Source organism: Equus quagga, chromosome 11 (assembly GCF_021613505.1).
Source record: "Equus quagga isolate Etosha38 chromosome 11, UCLA_HA_Equagga_1.0, whole genome shotgun sequence".
NCBI lineage: Eukaryota > Metazoa > Chordata > Mammalia > Perissodactyla > Equidae > Equus > Equus quagga.
Window position 1 is genome coordinate 66260173 of NC_060277.1, and position 20464 is coordinate 66280636.

Here is a 20464-nt window from a genome sequence, read left to right on the forward strand (position 1 = left end):
TTCAGGAGGAACTGAAGGAAAGTGCAAGAGAAACAGGGTCAAGGAAGCAGGCAGGGCAGTGGCACCTCACGGGTTGCAAGCCTGTGGAAGGTGTCCAGCAGTAGCACTCCATGCTCCACATCTCGAACTAACTCGAAGGCAGAGGTGATCAAGTTCTGAGTCATCACCTCCAGGTCCTTGATTCCAGCACGGAACCTGCACAGTTAGAGAGCCGTGTTGAAGGCTGGGTGCCCTCACCTGCCCCAAGCACATCGCCCTGATTAAGAATCCTATATGTTATGTACTGATGACTCTCTATGTGCCAGGCACTGACTAAATGCTTTACATGCATCAATCCATTTATTGTTCAAAACTATGAAATGAGGGGCTGGCCCCATGGCCAAGTGGTTAGTTCGCGCACTCTGGTTCAGCGGCCCGGGGTTTAGTCAGTTCGGATCCCGGGTGCGGACATGGCATCACTCGTCAGGCCATGCTGAGGTGGCGTCCCACATGCCACAACCAGAGGCACTTACAACTAGAACATACAACTATGTACTGGGGGGGCTTTGGGGAGAAGAAAAAAAAACATTGGCAGCAGTTAGCTCAGGTGCCAATCTGTAAAAACAACAACAAAAAACCTATGCAATGAGATAGGTTCTATCGCTAACCTTATTTTATAGACAGGAAACAGAGGCTCCAACTGGTAGGGTAATTTGCCCAGAGTCACACATCTAGTTTGTGGCAGAACTGGAATTCAAGCCCTGAAAGGCTAACTCTGGAACCCTTAACCTGAGCAACCATCTCCTTCCTTGCACTCCCTCCTGCTCTCCCCATCCCCGATCTGTCACCTCCACCTTCCCCTCTACACTCTCGCCCCTCCTCCCATTCTTGTCTCCTGACATCCCTTCCCTGACTCCCTTCTACCTGGGAGTCAGCCTGTGATTCTCACCTGTTGTAGTCTTCATGCCAAGAGGTGTTCTTGACATCCAGGATGCCCCCACGAACAGCTCGCAGCATATGTAGATTTTTATGAAAGATATCCTCAATCTCCAGCAAGTTCCGTGTTATCTGGGGCCCCTGGGCACCAAAGAAGCAAGGAAGGGGACCTTGCTTGCCATCTTCCCAGCGGGCAAAATGGTACTGACAGTCACATACCTAAAAAGAAGTCAGCATGAGGATTCCTGCTCTCCTTTCAGGAGCTTGTAAGTCTTGAGCTCTCTGGTTTAGCTTAAAATGTCTAAAAAAACTAGGGAGAACCAACCAAATGCAAGGGGCCACTGGGATGAATTTTGGCTGCAGAATGAAATATGAGATACTGAGTCAGTGATAACAGGTAAAAGTGTAAAAGAACGGGGTGGTGGGAGGGCACACAGTTACACAAGAGCAGCCAAAGCAGTAAGCTCTATGCTTGGCCTCTGCCTCATCTCCCCCAGCTCGCGGGCGGGGCTTCTGGAGGGTCTGCTCTTGGCTTTGCTTCTCCTTCCCTGACATTCTTCCCACCTCGATAAGGTCCTTGCAGCGTTGCACAAAGGCATCAACCTGAGCAAATATGCTGGTCTGGTCTAGGACCCAGCCCCGACTGGAGAACCTGTGTTAGGAGAAAGATGGACCAATTCAAACAGTGGGAACACCAGGGATCAATCTGCCGATGCAAAGCTAGAACCAGGAGTCTTGGGTTCAGGGGGAGCCTTAGAAAAGGAGACCTCAAGAAGCAGTTTTCCTGAACCTTAAAAGAAGAAATGCAAGGTGAGGAGAACCACAGAGGAGACAAAGCGTCTAGGAGAAGGTCTATAAGTCATGGAATCTTAGACGTTAGGACCAAGAAAGGAGAAAAAGAGCAGAAAGGATTCCTGGAATCAGAGAGAAGAGGTTATTAGGATAAGGAGAACCTAGGGCTAGGAGCCAGAATATCTGTATCCAGAGAGAAAACTGGGACCCATGTAGAAACTCCAAGATCTAGAAAAATATAATCTATAGGCTTCAAAGAAAATGCAAGTGAAAGGAGTCAGAATCTACCCCCTATCGGAATGACAGGCGGGAACACACAGGATGTCAGGGGAGACACATCTTACTGGGTATGCATCTGCACAGCCCGTAGGTAGTGATCTTTCCAGGCATGACAGCAGGAAATGCAGCCTTGTAGGTCCTCCTTGCTAGATATGACGTATCCCTCGAAGATGCGGTCCAGGGAGATGGCGTGGCAGCATAAGCGGATGATCTCATTGCTCATCTGCAGAAGGGGTCCCAACAGCCTCAACTTCCAGCCATAGCTGCATTCAACCCCTTCTCTGAATCACCCTGACCGTGCCCCAGGTCTCAGCCTCCTACTTGTGGATTTGACTTCTGTACCCAACTCGGGTCCTCCACTGCCCCACTGGGTTCCACCTCCACCACCTGCCTCAGCCCAGCTCTGCAGCTGCACTTTCTTCACCTCCGCTCAGCTCAGCGCCCTTTCTCCCACTCTTTGGCTCTGTCACCCTGGATGAAATGTGCCAGGTTCTGCTCCTCAAAAGCCGGTGTTCCTTCCTAAATTTACCTCTAGCCTACTGCAATTTCCATCTTTGAAATGAGAAAAAGAGGGTCTTCCCCTCCTGTGCAACTCAGCCTGGGAGTCTGTCCTTCCTGCCTCCATCCCCATGCTCATCAACTCCTCTTCTCAAAGCGCCTCTTCCTGCCTAGGCTACTTCCATCTAGAAGCAAAATGTCCAGCCCAGGCCCCAACTCTGAGCATCACTAAAGCTGACAATGCCGGCAGAAGACTTTAGTCTCTGTCTGACCTGAAGGGCACTCCTCACTACCTTTGCACCACAGACCTGCTAAGTGAATTCTACCTTCTTCAGAAAATCTGAGCTCTATCAACGTGGCCACCCTCTTAAAACCCTCTGTCCCACCCTCTGCAGACACACACCTTTCGGAAGAGGGAGGTAAGTCTCTCCCGAGTGTTGTAGTGGGGAGAGTTGACCCAGATGATGCGGATGAGACTGATCAGCTTAGGGAGCTTACTAGAGATGTCCTTAGGCCGCATGTAAGCCAATTCCTGGTAAGGTTCTTTCAGGATTGACAAAAAAGTCAGGTTTGACTGTGCTTGACGAGAGCCATCCTGGCAGTAAAGAGAAACCAGGAGTAGACTTATCCACTGGAAAGAACTTGTTCAAAGTGAGCGCTTCCCATCCATCTTGAACTCCATCCTGACTTGCCTCTACTGGGAAGCATTCCCAATTAACCCTACCCAGTGCCAATCATTTCAAGTCTCTGCAACCCTCAGGACCAGAGTTTATAGATAATCTACTTTTATTCATTTACTAGTTTCTATGAAAGTCTTTGCTCATGTGTGAGTCCTATCTCCCCAACTAGACTGGGCATTCTCCAAGCTCAGGTTTTGTATCGATCCCTCTAGTTTCTCCGATTGAACTCAGAACTCTGCACAAAGTAGGTACTCAATAGCTGTTGATCAGCTGACTGGACATCACTCCCGTTCATCCCCATAGTTTTTACCCAGTCCCTTTGACTGCCCTGTTCTCAAGCAGAGTTTCAGACCTGTCCACCTAGCTGCGGCGCAATTCCCTTAATGCCTAACTTAAAATTCCACCTAGGAAGACAAGTCTTCCATCTCTGTATTCTACAGATCACTCTGATCCTCTGTGCATCCCCAACGCTAACATAATCAGCTTGTTATACAATATCAACGGTATTTTTTAAGTGTTTATCTTGCACTTTCTTGGCTGAACCACATGGGTTCCTCTTTGATCCCATGCTGTCTAGTAATCCTATTTAGCATAAGTCTTCTTTTCTCAGCTGGATTGCGGGGCTGGCTTCAGCGAGGGTACTCACTGTAAATGTGTTGATTAACTACACGTCTCCCTAACTAAACCATAAGGTCCTTGGAACCCTGTGTTCTACCACTTTTATACTTTCCCACAAGTACGAGTCCAAATACTGGGTGGATCTAGGTTTGCTGATGATGATTACATTGGGTCCATCTTCTTAGCACCCTATATTGTCCCAACCACTGTCCAACTTTCTACCAAGCCTCCATCCTTTGATCCACTCACAAACCTGGATCTGCTGGGCCAGCTTCATAAAGGGTGCCAAGTAGGATGACTTGGCAAGTTGCAGGATGGACTCAATGTGTTTCACTCCCTGCTTCACCAGCTGTTTACTGATACCAGACAGGTCCATGCATCGATTGCGCCAGACCTCAATCTCCTCCAAAGGACCTAAATTTTCTCCTGTCTCCACAGTCTCCTGGGCACTAAGCACCTCCTTTATCTGCCGCGTCCAGTGGATCATGGAGGCTGCAGGGGAGAATACAAAGCCCTTTGCACTTCTTTACACTGCGCCCCAATTGTGTCCTTCCCTCTGCTCCCTACACAGCCCCCCTAACCCAACTCCTTTCTCAGCATCTGGGCTGTCCCCTTTTCTCCCCCATAGGATCCCTGACATACTGGCAATGCCAGCCACTCACTCTCTAGCCGCTGCACCAGCTCTTTGTCCTTAACCACCACCTCAGGCTTCATGTTCATGGCCTCCGTGGGGATGTAGAGAACAGTGTGCCCCTCCAGCTTGTACCGAGTATCTAAGGAAAGGAAAGGACCATGGAAGTTCACAGAGGGGGATGGGTTTATGCCACCCTAGTTCCAATCATAGTTGATGATCTGGGCCCCAGGAAGCATGTGCATTTCAGGAGAGCAGGCAGGAGAAACTATAACTCATACTTTTTTGATTTCAAGAGGAAAAATGACAGGAGGCCAGAGAGAAACTTCATTGAGGTATAATAAGAGATTGCCATAAAATAAGGTCACAGATTTGTACCATGCCCTCAATACTCTCTTCTGTACTCCCCATACTGCCCCCCACCACCTACATTTCCCCTTAACTCATGTCTTGGAAATTTCCAAATCTAAGTGTGAGCAGGTCTGACCAATCGTTCTACAGCAGAAAACCGTATCTGGATTAGAAGGCAAATTCTGTACCCTGCTCCACTCATTCAACAAACACAAACTGAGTACCTACTCTGTGCCGGGCAATGTAGGTGCTCAGGATGAATTTCCCACCTGCCTCACTGGCTCTGCTGTGGATAGGGCACTAGGAAGAAACCAGGCACTCAAGCCTTTTGGCTCACCTGTTAGGCAGGCCAAGAACCTGTGCAGGTGAGAAGTAAAATTGTTTCGAATGCTCTCAGGCCAGGTTGTGTTTGTGAAGATCTGAGGGGCAAAGACACCACTGAGCAGCCGAAGCAAGGCTGGGATGTAGGAGCCCCGCACTGTCCCAAACTGCACAGTTGCCTCAAAGTTCTCTGGAATGATGGGAACCGGTGCTTGACGAATGAAGTAGACAATCTGGTTCTGGGTCTGCATGAAAGACAGTAGATCAGAGTTCAGTCTCTGTGCTCAGTCATGACACCCAAAGGAATCTCAGGCTCCAATCATGAAAGCCTGGCTGAGTTCTTTGTCATATTCCCTCAGCATAGCCTGATCCTTCTCCAAACACAAGTGTCACGAGGTGCTTCCTGTTCTTTTCAGGGACATAATGGAGTTCATACCGAGAGACGAGACGTGGAGAGGAAATGCAGAGAGCACGGCTTGAGGGTGGGGACTGTGTATTTTGTCCAACTTGGCTCCAGAACCTAGCACAGTGACTGGGACATATTAGATGCTCGACAAATATTGGATAGATGGATAGATAGATGAGGTGAAAAGGAAAGAAGAGATGGAGCACTTTCAGCTATAGGAAAAGCAGAAAGGAGAAGAACTGGAAGTAAGAGACAATTGTCTAGGGTTTTCCATTTTAGTTGCATATACTTTTCCCTCAATTTTTAATTTATCCTCCAATTTTGTTTATGGCGAGTTTTGTTGTTGTTGCTCTTGTTGTTTACATTCAGAAATGTATAACTTTCATGTGGGTAAAACTGTTTAAATTTAAAGTTTCTGACTTTTATATGTTCAGAAAGATCATTCCCACCCGAAGATCAGAGTCGCCTGTTTTTTTTTTCTTTAGTGCTTTTGCTACTACTCTTTACAATTTATTTAATTTTGAAGACTGAAAATAAAGCACAAAGAAGAAATTAATAATCATCCATCTTCCCACTACCCAGAATTAACTTTTGGCATTTTATGTCTATTTTTTAAAAGCTGAACAACTATTATTTCTGTCAGAATGATATACGCTATTTATAAATAACTGAAACAATGCAGAAAAGTACAATACAAGTTAAAATGTCGTCTAAAATCCACCACTTGACCACTCATGCCATTAGAGAAAACACTATTCCAGACATTTTTTATATATATTTACAGAAAAATAAAATAGTTATTTAAAAATAGGATCATGCTATTTTAATTAAAAGTATTAAATTTAATTTTACTTGGATTTAGTAGAATAAAATGACATTGATGTGAATATAATAAAGGAATGGTTGCGCTTCAAATACATGTTTCTTCACCCATAAAAGAGATTTCTTCCTAAAAGACCCCTTTCTAAGGTTATAAGAGAGATCATGAAAAATATTGAGGTTAGTTTTCTTACTACCTTCCAATTTTAAGTTCTATTGACTCACTGCTTAGAAAGATAAGAATATTGGCATCCTCATACTCCCTCTCATGTTCTCGCCACTTTCCAATTTTTGTTCTAGTATTATTTTTACATTGTCCAGGTTGATAACATTCACATTCTACAGCATAACCATAATTTTCATGGGTATTTAGTATTTTTATTTAAATGCATTGAATGATGTGCCCAACACAGGAGCACCAAGATTCATAAAGCAACTATTAACAGACCTAAAGGAAGATGTTAAAAACAACACAATAATAGTAGGGGACCTCAACACCCCACTCACATCAATGGACAGATCATCCAGACAGAAAATCAACAAGGAAATAGTGGAGCTAAATGAAAAACTAAAACAATTGGACTTAATAGACATATATAGATCACTCCACCCTGAAGGAGCTGAATACACATTCTTCTCAAGTGCACATGGAACATTCTCAAGGATAAACCATATGTTGGGAAACAAGGCAAGCTTCTACAAATTTAAAAAAACTGAAATAATAACAAGCATCCTCTCCAATCATAATGCTATAAGGCTAGAAATTAATGACAAGAAGAAAGCTGAGAAAGGCACAAAGATGTGGAGACTAAACAACACACTACTGAACAAGCAATGGATCATTGAAGAAATTAAAGAAGAAATAAAAAAATACCTGGAAACAAATGAAAATGATAGCATGCCATACCAACTCATATGGGATACAGCAAAAGCTGTATTAAGAGGAAAATTCATCGCAATACAGGCACATCTTAACAAACAAGAAAAATCCCAAATAAGCAATCTTAAACTACACCTAACTGAACTAGAGAAAAAAGAACAAATAAAGCCCAAAGTCAGCAGAAGGAGAGAAATAATAAAAATCACAGCAGAAATAAATACTATTGAAACGAAAAAGGCAGTAGAAAGGATCAATGAAACAAAGAGCTGGTTTTTTGAGAAGATAAATAAAATTGACAAACCCCTAGCCAGACTTACAAAGAAAAAAAGGGAGAAAGCTCAAATAAACAAAATCAGAAATGAGCGAGGAGAAATAACAACAGACTCTGCAGAAACACAATGGATTATAAGAGAATACTATGAAAAACTATATGCCAACAGAATGGATAACCTAGAGGAAATGGATAAATTCTTGGACTCCTACAATCTCCCAAAGCTCACCCAAGAAGAGGCAGACAATTTGAACAGACCAATCACAAGGAAAGAGATTGAAACAGCAATCAAAAACATCTGAAAGAATAAAACCCCAGGACCAGATGGCTTTCCGGGGGAATTCTACCAAACTTTCAGAGAGGATTTAATACCTATCCTTTTCAAGCTATTCCAAAAAATTAGGGAAGATGGAACACTTCCTAACACATTCTATGAGGCCAACATCACGCTGATACCAAAACCTGACAAGGACACCACGAAAAAAGAGAACTACAGGCCAATATCACTGATGAACATAGATGCAAAAATTCTAAGCAAAATTTTGGCAACCAGAATTCAGCAATTCATCAAAAGGATCATACATAGGTGGGATTCATACCAGGGACACAGGGATGGTTCAACATCCACAAATCAATCAACGTGATACACCACATCAACAAACTGAGGAATAAAAACCACATGATCATCTCAATAGATGCAGAGAAGGCACTTGACAAGATCCAACAGCCGTTTATGATAAAAACTCTGAACAAAATGGGCATAGAAGGAAACTACCACAACATAATAAAGGCCATATATGACAAACCCATAGCCAACATCATAATCAATGGGCAAAAACTGAACCCCATTCCCCTGAAAACAGGAACGAGACAAGGATGCCCTCTATCACCATTCTTATTTAACATAGTACTGGAGGTCCTGGCCAGAGCAATCAGGCAAGAAAAGGGAATAAAAGGAATCCAAATAGGGAGGGAAGAAGTGAAACTCTCGCTGTTTGCAGACGACATGATCTTATATATAGAAAACCCCAAAGAATCCATTGGTAAACTCTTAGAGATAATCAACAACTACAGCAAAGTTGCAGGGTGCAAAATCAATTTGCATAAATCAGTAGCATTTCTATACTCTAATGATGAACTAACAGAAAAAGAGCTCGAGAACACAATACCATTCACAATCGCAACAAAAAGAATAAAATATCTTGGGGTAAATTTAACTAAGGAAGTGAAGGACCTATATAATGAAAATTACAAGGCCTTTCTGAGAGAATTGGATGACAACATAAGGAGATGCAAAGACATTCCATGTACATGGATTGGAAGAATAAATATAGTTAAAATGTCCGTTCTACTTAAAGCAATCTACAGATTCAATGCTATCCCAATCAGAATCCCAATGACATTCTTTACAGAATTAGAGCAAAGAATCCTAAAATTCATATGGGGCAACAAAAGATCACGAATTTCTAAAGGAATCCTGAGAAAAAAGAACAAAACGGGAGGCATCACAATCCCTGATTTCAAAACATACTACAAAGCTACAGTAATCAAAACAGCATGGTACTGGTACAAAAACAGGTGCACAGATCAATGGAACAGAATTGAAAGCCCAGAAATAACAGCACACATCGGTGGACAGCTTATCTTTGACAAAGGAGCTGAGGGCATACAATGGAGAAAAGAAAGTCTTTTCAACAAATGGTGCTGGGAAAACTGGAAAGCCATACGTAAAAGAATGAAAATTGACCATTCTTTCTCACCATTCACCAAAAGAAACTCAAAATGGATCAAAGACCTAAAGGTGAGACCTGAAACCATAAGGCTTCTAGAAGAAAACGTAGGCAGTATACTCTTTGACATCAGTATTAAAAGGATCTTTTCAGACACCATGCCTTCTCAGAGAAGGGAAACAATAGAAAGAATAAACAAATGGGACTTCATCAGACTAAAGAGCTTCTTCAAGGCAAATGAAAACGGGATTGAAACAAAAAAACAACCCACTAACTGGGAAAAAATATTTGCAAGTCATATACCTGACAAAGGCTGAATATCCGTAATACATAAGGAACTCTCACAACTCAACAACAAAAAATCAAACAACCTGATCAAAAAATGGGCTGGAGACATGAACAGACATTTCTCCAAAGAAGATATAGGGATGGCCAATAGGCACATGAAAAGATGCTCATCATCGCTGATCATCAGGGAAATGCAAATCAAAACTACACTAAGACATCACCTTACACCCATTAGAATGACAAAAATATCTAAAACTAATAGTAACAAATGTTGGAGAGGTTGTGGAGAAAAAGGAACCCTCATACACTGCTGGTGGGAATGCAAACTGGTGCAGCCACTATGGAAAACAGTATGGAGATTCCTCAAAAAAATTAAAAATAGAACTACCATACGATCCAGCCATCTCACTACTGGGTATTTATCCAAAGAGCCTCAAGTCAGCAATCCCAAAAGTCCTATGCACCCAAATGTTCATTGCAGCATTATTTACAATAGCCAAGACATAGAAGCAACCTAAGTGCCCATCAACAGACGAATGGATAAAGATGATGTGGTACATATATACAATGGAATACTACTCAGCCTCAAAACAGAACAAAATCATTCCATTTGCAATAACATGGATGGACCTTGAGGGAATTATGTTAAGTGAAATAAGCCAGCTAGAGAAGGATAATCTGTGTATGACTCCACTCATATGCAGAATTTAAAAATGTGGACTAAGAACAGTTTAGTGGATACCAGGGGAAATGTGGGGTGGGGGTGGGCACAAAGGGTGAAGTGGTGTACCTACAACGCAAATGACAAACATTAATGTACAACTGAAATTTCACAAGATTGTAACCTATCATTAACTCAATAAAAAATTTTAAAAAAATTATCAATGGTTGTGGAGAAATTGGAAACCTTAGGCACTTTTTGGTGGGAATGTAAAATGGTACAGCTGCTGTGGAAAACAGTATGATGGTTCCTTAAAAAATTAAAAATAAAATTATCATAAGATCCAGCAACTCCACTTCTGGGCATACACCCAAAAGAACTGAAAGCAGGGTCTCAAAGAGATATTTGCACACTCATGTTCACAGCAGCATTATTCACAATAGCTATAAGGTGAAGCAACCCAAGAGTCCACTGATGGATGGACAAATAGGCAAAATGTGATATATATACAACCGGGAGGAAATATTTGCAAATCACATATCTGACAAGGGGTTAATCTCTAAAATACATAAAGAACTCATACAACTCAACAACAAAAAATCAGCAACCAGATGAAAAAGTGGGCGGAGGAGATGAACAGACATTTTTCCAAAGAAGATATACAGATGGCCAACAAACACATGAAAAGATGTTCAACATCACTAATCATCAGGGAAATATAAATCAAAACTACACTAAGATACTACCTTACGCCTGTTAAATTGGCTATAATCACTAAGACTAAAAATAACAAATGTTGGAGAGGATGTGGAGAGAATGGAACTCTCATACACTGCTGGTGGGAATGCGAACTGGTGCAACCTCTATGGAAAACAGTATGGAGATTCCTCAAAAAACTAAAAATAGAACTACCATAGGACCCAGCCATCCCACTACTGGGTATCTACCCAAACAACTTGAAATCAACAATCCAAAGTAACATAGGCACCCCTATGTTCATTGAAGCACTATTCACAATAACCAAGACATGGAAGCAACCCAAGCACCCATCAACTGATGATTGGACAAGGACATGGTATATATATACAATGAAATACTACTCAGCCAGTAAAAAAGACAAAAGCATCCCATCTGCAACAACATGGATGGACCTGGAGGGAATTATGCTGGTGAAATAAGCCAGACTGAGAAAGACAAACACCAGATGATTTCACTCATATGTGGAATATAAAACATAGACAAAGGAAACAGTTCAGTGGTTGGGGGGGGGGCCCACAGGGGATGAAGGGGAACACTTATGTGGTGACAGACAAGAAAGAATGTACAAGTGAAATTTCATAATAATGTGAACTATTATGAACTCAATAAAAAAACTAAGATGTTAAAAAAATAAAAAATAAATTCATTGAATGTTCACAGATTCTCTACTCCTGAGTTATTTGGTTCATTCTTAATGGACTGGATTTCTGTTGATGTTATTTTGGTTTTGTAGTGTTCTTTCAACATTGAAATGATTGCCTACTTGCTGCCTTTAGGTGTGACCATCTAGGCAGGGAATCATACCTTGGGTGCCACTGTCTTTCCTGGAGAACTCAGTAGATGTTCAGAGAGGTCTGAGGCCAGCTTGATGTTTCCCTTTGGTAGATAATTTGGTTTTTTGACTGGAGGCCTAAATAATTTTTTTCCAAATGTTTACTTTGAAAAAAATGCCAACCCATAGAAAAGTTTCAAGAAAAGCACAATGAACAACATCATACGCTTCGTCTAGATTCACTGATTGTTAGCATTTTGCCATATCTCTTGGCTGAGCCATTGGAGGGTTAGCAGACGGCATGATACTGCACCCTTAAATACTTCAGCACATAGCTCCTAAAAGCAAGGATGTTCCCAACACACCCAACACTGTAACTATCACACTCAGAAACTTTCACTTCAGATAATGTTTATATAATATACAGTCCATATTCAATTTTCCCCAATGGCCCAAATAATGTCATTTACAGCTGGTCTTTCCCATCCGGATGCAATCTAGAATCACACGCAGTTGTGCCTCCTTTAACTCCACACAGTTCTCCAGGGTTTTTCTTTCTTTCACAGCATTGACATTTCTAATAGTCTCTGCCAGTTGTTTTCCAAAATGTGCCTTAATTTGGATTTATCCAATTGTTTCCTCACTATTAGATTCAGGTTAAATATTTTTGGAAAGAATACCACACAGGTGATGTTCATAAAGAATTAACTTCCTCAAACGTTAGCACCTTAACTAAGATGTGTATTGACATTAAACATCGTGTGACAAATTGTGAGGACTAAAGTATATGCTTTCAATTCCCAGATTCAGTTTCTTCAGCAGTTCAGGGGAATCCTTTGTATTTTATCTTTAATTTTATATTCTGTTTCAGTAGTTGGTTCTCTGTATTAGATCATCTGTGTCTCTCTTTCCTATCTATTAACTTCTAGTCGTGTTGTCATTGGTTTTTTCTTCTGCATACACTGTAATTATCTCAAGCCTCTCTTCTATATCATTTCAGATGTTCAGCGATAGCTATTCAGTTCCCTGCTGTTTCTAACCTACTAGTTTATAACATGCTGCTTTATTTATTTCTTAAAATCTGCAAGCTCCCTTTTATCTGATTTCCACGTTTTATCATTCCATCTCTCAGCTTTTTTAAAAATTGAATTCTGTTCTTATCAAGTTATACTATAACGATGCTGTTGTGAGGTGTGTCCTTCTGTTCTGTTTTCCTCTTTTGCATGCTTTGTTCTGTTTTTTCTTCCCTTGATGTAATATGCTTGTAGTTGCCATGCAATTTCTTTTCACTTTCCCCATGCTTGTGCAGCTCTCTGAATCCATTCTTTTGGCTCTAAGGTACAGTTGGTGACTTCTTGATGTCCCACTGTGAGAGCCCAGTTTCTTTTCTCCCTCGAAGTTGAAGTGAAAGGGTTGCGTATTTTGTTTTTTTCACTCTCCTCTACCCTAAGAGAATTGCATAAGGGGTTGGGTAGGTGGTTAAGGCTAATTTAAAACTGTAAAATCTTTGTTAGAATATCTGGGCTCTTTTTCTCTTTTCAGATTTTGTTAAATGTCCTATCTAAGGCTCACTCCATCTTGCTGGGGGTCCACCATTCCTGTGGGGGGAGGATGGTTTCCTTAACTCAGTGCATAGACCTTTCATTGGTCACTCATTTTTAAAGTTCGTTCCGTTAGATTATGCTTCTTTCCTTGTTTGATTACTCTTGAATGTGTCTTTTTTCTGGTTTTACTTTTTGCTCATTTTATCAAGTATTCAAGGGTAATAATTTTTTAAGGAAGTTTCAATTAGCCATCTTAACCTAGGAGAACACAATTAAGTCTGTGACCTATTTAGAATCTATTTCAGCATGCTAAATAGATTTTTTTCCCAGTTTTATTGAAGCATAATTGACAAATAAAAATTGTATATACTTAAGGTGTACAACTTGATGTTTTGATATAAGTATATATTGTGAAATGATCACTATAATCAAGCTAATTAACATATCTATCATCTCACATAGTTACCATTTTCTTTTTCTTTTTTTGTTTTTATTTTTCCTTTTCCTCCCAAAGCCCCCCGGTACATAGTGTGTATTTTCAGTTGTAGGTCCTTCCAGCTGTGGCATGTGGGACGCCACCCCAGCACGGCCTGATGAGCGGCACCATGTCCATGCCCAGGATCCAAACCAGCAAAACCCTGGGCTGCCAAAGTGGAGTGCGTGAACTTAATCACTCGGTCCCGGGGCTGGCCCCATCTTTTTCTTTTCTTTTTTCTTTCTTTTTTTTTTTTGTGGTGAGAGCACTTAAGACCTACCCTCTTAGTAAATTTCAAGTATACAATACAGTATTATTAACTGTAGTCGCCATGCAGTATATTAGATCTCCAGAACTTATTCATCTTGCATAACTGAACTTCGTACTGTTTTTTCAAAATGCAGTTTTATTGAGATAAAATTGATCTATAACATTGTATTAGTTTAAGATGTACAACATAATTACTTGATATGTATGTACTTATTGCAAAATGTACAGTAAATCCCCAGAACTTATTTATCTTATCACTGGAAGTTTGTACATTTTGACCACCTTCACCCATTTTCCCTACTCCCCCACCCCCTGACTCTGGCAACCACGAATCTGTTCCCTGTTTCTATGAGTTAGGGTTTATTTTCTAGATTCCACATATAAGTGAGATCATACAATATTTATCTTTTTCTGTCTGACTTATTTCACTTTGGATAATGCCTCAAGTTCTATCCATATTGTTTCAAATGGCAGGACATTTTTCTTTCTCATTGCTGAATAATATTCCAGTGTATATGTATGTGTGTGTATATATATATATGTATATATATATATATACACCACATTTTCTTTCTCCATTCATCCATTGATGGACACATAGGCTGTTTCCATGTCTTGGCTATTGTAAATAATGCTGCAGTGAATATGGGGATGCAGATAGCTCTTTGAGACAGTGGTTTCATTTCCTTCAGATATATACCCAGAAGTGGGATTGCTGGATCATACGGTAGCTCCATTTTTAATTTTTTGAGGAAACTCCATGTTGTTTTCCACAGTGGCTGCACCAATTACAATCCCACCAACAGTGCACAAGAGTTCCCTCTTCTCTACATTCTCATCAACATTTGTTCTCTCTTGTCTTCTTGATGATAGCCATTCTAACAGGTGTGAGGTATTAGCTCATTGTGATTCTGATTTGCATTCCCCTGATGATTACTGATGTTGAGCATCTTTTCACATACCTGTTGGCCATCTCTATCTATTCTTTGGAAAAATGTCTATTCATATCTTCTGCCCATTATTTAATCAGGTGTTTGTTTTTGCTATTGAGTTGTATGAGTTCTTCATATATTTTGGATATTAACTCTTATCAGGTAATATGAGTGGCAATATTTCCTTCCATTCTTTAGGTTGCCTTTTCATTTTGTTGATGGTTTCCTCTGCTGTGCAGAAATTTTTAGTTTGCTGTAGTCCCACTTGTTTATTTTTGCTTTTGTTGTCTTTGCTTTTGGTGTCAGAAATTTTGTAGCCTTTGATCAGTATCTCCCCATTTCCCCCTCCCCCCAGCTAGATAGATTTTTTAATGGAAAAATTTTGTTTTTCATGTTTCTCAATTTTATTCATTGAATAATCCATCCTTCCCCATGAATTTTAAATGCCATTTTTACAAAAAATTGTTACATATGTGTTTCAGTACTTTCTATGTTTATTTATTGTTGCTAATATAACATATATTCCTGACCCAGTACAACTGTTTTAATTACTGTAGTTTAATATTTTCATATTCACGAGTCTCATCCATTGTTTTCCTCCTTCATCATTTCTTTGCTATTTTCATGCATTTTTCTGGATATATGTTAAAATCCTTTACACGAAGGATCTAGGGACTATGGCACTTTGATTGGAGTTGCATTAAAATGGTACCTTTTTTATATGAAATGATCTCTATATTAAGATTCCCACCCAGAAACAGGATATGGCTCACCATTTATTTAATCTTCTTTTGTAGCCTGCAACAAAGTCATTCTCTTTCATAAAAATCCTACATATTTTTTGCAAATTTTTGTTCCTTTTGTGAACAAAATATTTTTTTCATGTTTTGTAGCTGATTATTGCCAAAATACTGGAAAGAGCCATAGCTTGTTTTTGCTTTTATTTAACATGGAATGCTTCATAAACTGTGCCGTTGCACAGAACCATGCTAATCTTCATTATCATTTCAATATTCATATATGTGCTGCCAGGAAAAGCAAAGCAATAGCCTTGTCCTTTTCCAACATTTTATTTCAAAAATTTTCAAACATATAGAAAAGTTAAAAGCATTTTACAATAATGACTTGTACACCCACTGCCAGACTCTACCACTAACATTTAGCTATACATCTGTCTTTTAACTGTCTCCCTACCCATGGTTTACCCTTCACTAATGTACCCTCCACATTGTTGAAATAGTTATCTATCTAATCCATGAAAGCCTTCAATAGTTCCCTCTGGGATGGAGGCCAAATTCTTTAGCATAACATACAAGGACCCTTCACAAGGTGACCCCAACCAACATCTTCAGTATCATTTCCCACAACTCCTCTTTTCTTTGCACAGAAGAACTCTTGCCCAGCCTCGATGAAATCCTACTTACCTTGATCCCAAACTCAAATATCACCTCCATCGCCAAGCCTTGCCAGCATTCCACTGGCTACATTATTTGCTCCCATAAAGCTCCTATAAAACTTTGTCCATAAACCATAATATATTGTAAATATTTCTTTATGTCTGTCTTCCCCACCAGACCATCAAAAGCAAGACCCTGCCTCATTTATTTCTGTATCCTGCTGCCAAGGAGGGTGCCTGACACACCATGAGGCTCAGTAGATCTTGGGCACAGGAGATGAGACCCAAAGATGGTGGAGATACATGGAACCCTCAGCTCCCTGGAAGATCACCTTGGAGTCTGGAAAAGTGGAGTACTCACCTGCACAGGCATGCCCAGATCTAATTTCAGCCCCAAACACGGGTCAATGAAGATGGTGAGGATGGGCTCTGAAGGGTCCTGGGCAAAGCGTTCCAGAATGCTATCATGCTCCTCTGTCCATGTGGCATCTGCCAGTCCTGTTAGCACAGCTCGCGCCAGGAAAAAGGGCTTCTACAGAAGGAAAGCAGAGAGTCAAAGCAAGTACAGCTGTTAGGATGAGTCATTTCTCCCATCCACAATCACATGTGAGGACATGGACGATGAGAGGACTCAGACAGGTCCAGAATGGTGAAGGGAAAGCTGAGGATGAACTAACTGACCAGTTTCAAGCTTTTGAAGAAAGAAGACAATAAGATTCTCTTCCCTCTATAAGCAAAAATAGAATGGATCATAGAGGAAAACTAAGGGATATTATGTTCCTAAGACATATCATGTATGCCCATGGTTGTAAAAATGCATTATCAAGCAACCATCAACCTCAGAGTAAAATGAAATGAAGGGAAACATGTCGGATATTAGCCTAAACCAAGCAATTAGAAGCAAGGAGATGACAAGCTGGGAAAAGGATAAGGGTGCAAGACCAATTTTTTCATGGTGTAGCCTCCTCAGGATACAAAAATAAGTATGAGATATTGGGTAAAAGTCAACTGGCATAGCAGTGAGGAAGAAGTGAGGGAAAAAGAAAAGACTGGAAAACATCAAAGAAAAAATCAATTAGATGGAAAATAAAGCATAACCGGTGGCTAGAAAAAAATTAATCTGTAGAACACTACCAAGCAGATTAACGAAACCAGAAGGTAGGAAGATATAGCTCAGTGAACTTGAAAAGTCACCTGGCCCTTGCCCAGCACTGCTGGAGATGAGAAGGAATCACTTTTACTTAAAGTTTCCAGGTCAAGAAAACTTAGACAGTGATCTAAAATCTTTCCTATATAAAGACATAGATGAACCAATGAGAAAAACACTAAGACCCCAATAAATTAAATGGACCAAAGGACATGAACAGATATGTCATAAAAAAGAGAGCATGAAAAACTGTTCAATTTCACTTGAAATCAAAGAAATACAAACAAAAATAGCAAAGATATATCATTTATTGCCTATCATTTTTAAAAAATCCTTGCTAAACTGATAACATCCATGGCTGGAAAGGGTTAGTTGCTAGTGTGAGGGCAAAAAGTGCAATCTGTTTGGAAAACAGCTTGGTATTATACATTTAAAGTGTTAGAAATGTTCTTTACTCTTTCCTTCAGTAACTCTAAGTATAGGAATCTATCTTAAGGAAATAGTAATTATTTCAAAATGTGTTAGTTTTATTTATAATATTTATGACAGTATTATTGTGAGAGCAAAAAATTAGAAATGGCAAAACGTCCAAAAGTAAGGATTTAACTATGGTACATATATCTAATCGAGCAACACACCACCACTAAAAATGGTGCTTGCAAAAATTATATAGTAAAATGAAGAATGAAAAAAATGTTCTGTGAAAAAGCTTAATGAAAAATTACAGTATCAGGGGCCAGCCCTGTGGCATAGTGGTTAAGTTCAGTGTGGTCTACTTTAGCAGCTCGGGTTCAGTTCCCAGGCACGGACCTACACCACTCGTCAGTGGCCACGCTGTGGAGGCAACCCACACACAAAATAGAGGAAGATTGCCACAGACGTTAACTCAGGGCAAATCTCCCTCAGAAAAAAAAAAAATTATAGTCTGTGGTACAGTTAGGATTATTTTTTTAAAAACTCACAAACCTATATACAGAAAGAAAAGATATATACCAAAGTATTAACATGGGATGTCTTTAGGCAGTAATGCTATGACTTTTATTTTCCCTTTCTTTGTTCTACTTTTCTGTCCCTTCCAATTTTTTCTTTAATGAGTAGTTACTACTTTTCTCTCCTTTTTTAAAAAAGTTCAGGGTCACCACTCTATTCTTCTAGGCCAGATAACTATGGGTGTGGCCAGGCTCTGATGCAACTTGGAAGGTGTAAGGGTCATTTAGTGACAATTTCTAAAAATACTTGAAGTGGCTTCTGCAAATTCTTCAGCCAAAGGGAGAATTGAAGGAAAGAAAGAGTATGTCTTAGAAATACAATCCAATTAGGACAATATCTGTCCAGCTTGTTCAACTTGTTCAGATTTCACCCACACGACTGATGAAGCTTGTCGCAGTTTGACCCAAGGTGGGGAGGCAAGGAAGGGACAGCTAAGAGATCTGTTCCTCACTTAAAGCCCTCTTTTTCTGGAGTGATGGGGGGCACAGATAACTTTGTCCTTTACTCAGTGAACTGGATTTGTGGTGAGTAGGCTACTGGGAGAGAGTAAGTAGGATGTGACAGATTGGAAAGAATTCCTTGTGCACCATTCTACAAGTAATCCTTTGATTTACCAGTTGTTTGGGAGGAATATTTGTCTCGGGGAAAACCCAAACTTACCACATCCACCTCAGGCTCCTGTAATTCTTCTTGCCGTACTTCAGGTTCCTCCGGTGCTGGCTCTAGGAAGAGTAAAAATTCAAACATGAAGGCATTCATTAAAAAGTTAAACATAGTCACCGTACGACCCAGCAATGCCACTTCTAGGTATATACCCAAGAGAATTAGAAGCAGGGACTCAAACAGACATTTGTATACTAATGCTCATAGCAGTGCTATTCATAATAGCAAAAGTGTGGAAATAACCCAAGTGTCCATCAGTAGGTGAATCAGTAAACAAATTGTGGTGGAATATTATTCAGCCATAGAAAGGAATGAAGGTCTGCTACAATGCTACATCATGGATGAACCTTGAAAACATTATGCTAAGTGAAAGAAGCCAGTCACAAAAGACCACATAATCTATGATTCCATTTATAGGAAATGTCCAGAACAGGCAAATCCATAGGCACAGAAAGTAGATTAGTGGTTACCAGGATCTGGAGGGAAAGGGGAGTGGGGAGTGACTGCTAAAAGTCTGGGCTCTGATGCCACTTAGAAGTAAAAATATAGGAGTCATCTGCTGCCAATTTCTCAAGGTGCTTGAAGTGGCTTTTGTGGGGGGAGGTGATGAAAACATTCTAAAGTTAGATAGTGCTGATGGTTACACAGCTTGGTGACTATACCAAAATTCACAGAACTGTAAACTGTAAAAGGGTGAATTTCATAATAAGTGGATTATATCTCAATTTTCTCTTAAAAAGCTGACTGGGGCCAGAGGGGAGGCAGAGGCAGGCAGGGGAATGAAGGCAGTCAGTACTGAAGTTACTCTAGACATTCAGCTTCTGGCCTTCCATTCTTCCCCCAATCTTCTTCCCTTGTGGAGAAGTTGGGGCCCCCAGAAGTCCACCCCTCTCCAAACAACCAGCCTGCTGGTTCCTCATTTCTGCCACACCCACTCTGAACTCCCATAAAACCCAGGAGGGTGTTTCTCTACTTCCTGATCTGTTGCTCACACAGGAGACAGAGATAAAACTGGCGGGTTTCCCATCTCACATGGGCTGAAAGGAGGAAGCAACAAATGAGATGGAACCAAAAGACACTGGGGAACAGGACACTCTGACTTCCAAAAAGAAAAGAGGGGAGTGAGGCACAAAGGCCAAGGAAGGAAATCATGAAAAAGATGGAACAGACCATTCCAGGAACTTAGCCGAGAGCGGGACAGGTAAGCAAGAAATCCAACGTCCTTTGGGAAAACTGAGGGCAATCAAGATTTCAGACTGAAACTAGGCTGGGGGAAGGAGACTAGGACGATCTCAAGAGTAAACTGGTTTCGTCTTCTGTAATACAATTTATATAAAATCTAAACCATGCAATACGATACTAATATATGATGTTCA

At 40.5% G+C, this 20464-nt stretch overlaps 1 protein-coding gene across 9 annotated transcripts in view; it reads right to left on the reverse strand.

Moving 5' to 3' along the window:
- The window catches only part of DNAH2 (dynein axonemal heavy chain 2), a 105567-nt gene that overhangs the window by 81091 nt on the left and 4012 nt on the right, over window positions 1-20464 (reverse strand). For 8 of the 9 annotated variants that reach the window (XR_006890857.1, XR_006890859.1, XR_006890858.1 and 5 more), the window contains exons 3-12: window positions 19086-19147; window positions 16650-16820; window positions 5102-5330; window positions 4445-4555; window positions 4036-4274; window positions 2888-3079; window positions 2052-2209; window positions 1480-1567; window positions 929-1134; window positions 66-195 (exon numbers count right to left, since the gene is read on the reverse strand). Coding sequence is in view for 6 of the 9 variants with exons in the window: in XM_046677816.1 (XP_046533772.1) it covers window positions 66-195; window positions 929-1134; window positions 1480-1567; window positions 2052-2209; window positions 2888-3079; window positions 4036-4274; window positions 4445-4555; window positions 5102-5330; window positions 16650-16820; window positions 19086-19147 (1586 nt within the window). In the remaining 3 variants the exon portion in view is untranslated. Of the gene's footprint in view, window positions 1-65; window positions 196-928; window positions 1135-1479; window positions 1568-2051; window positions 2210-2887; window positions 3080-4035; window positions 4275-4444; window positions 4556-5101; window positions 5331-16649; window positions 16821-19085; window positions 19148-20464 lie in introns of those variants that run through there. The other variant, XM_046677817.1, reaches the window with a different exon arrangement.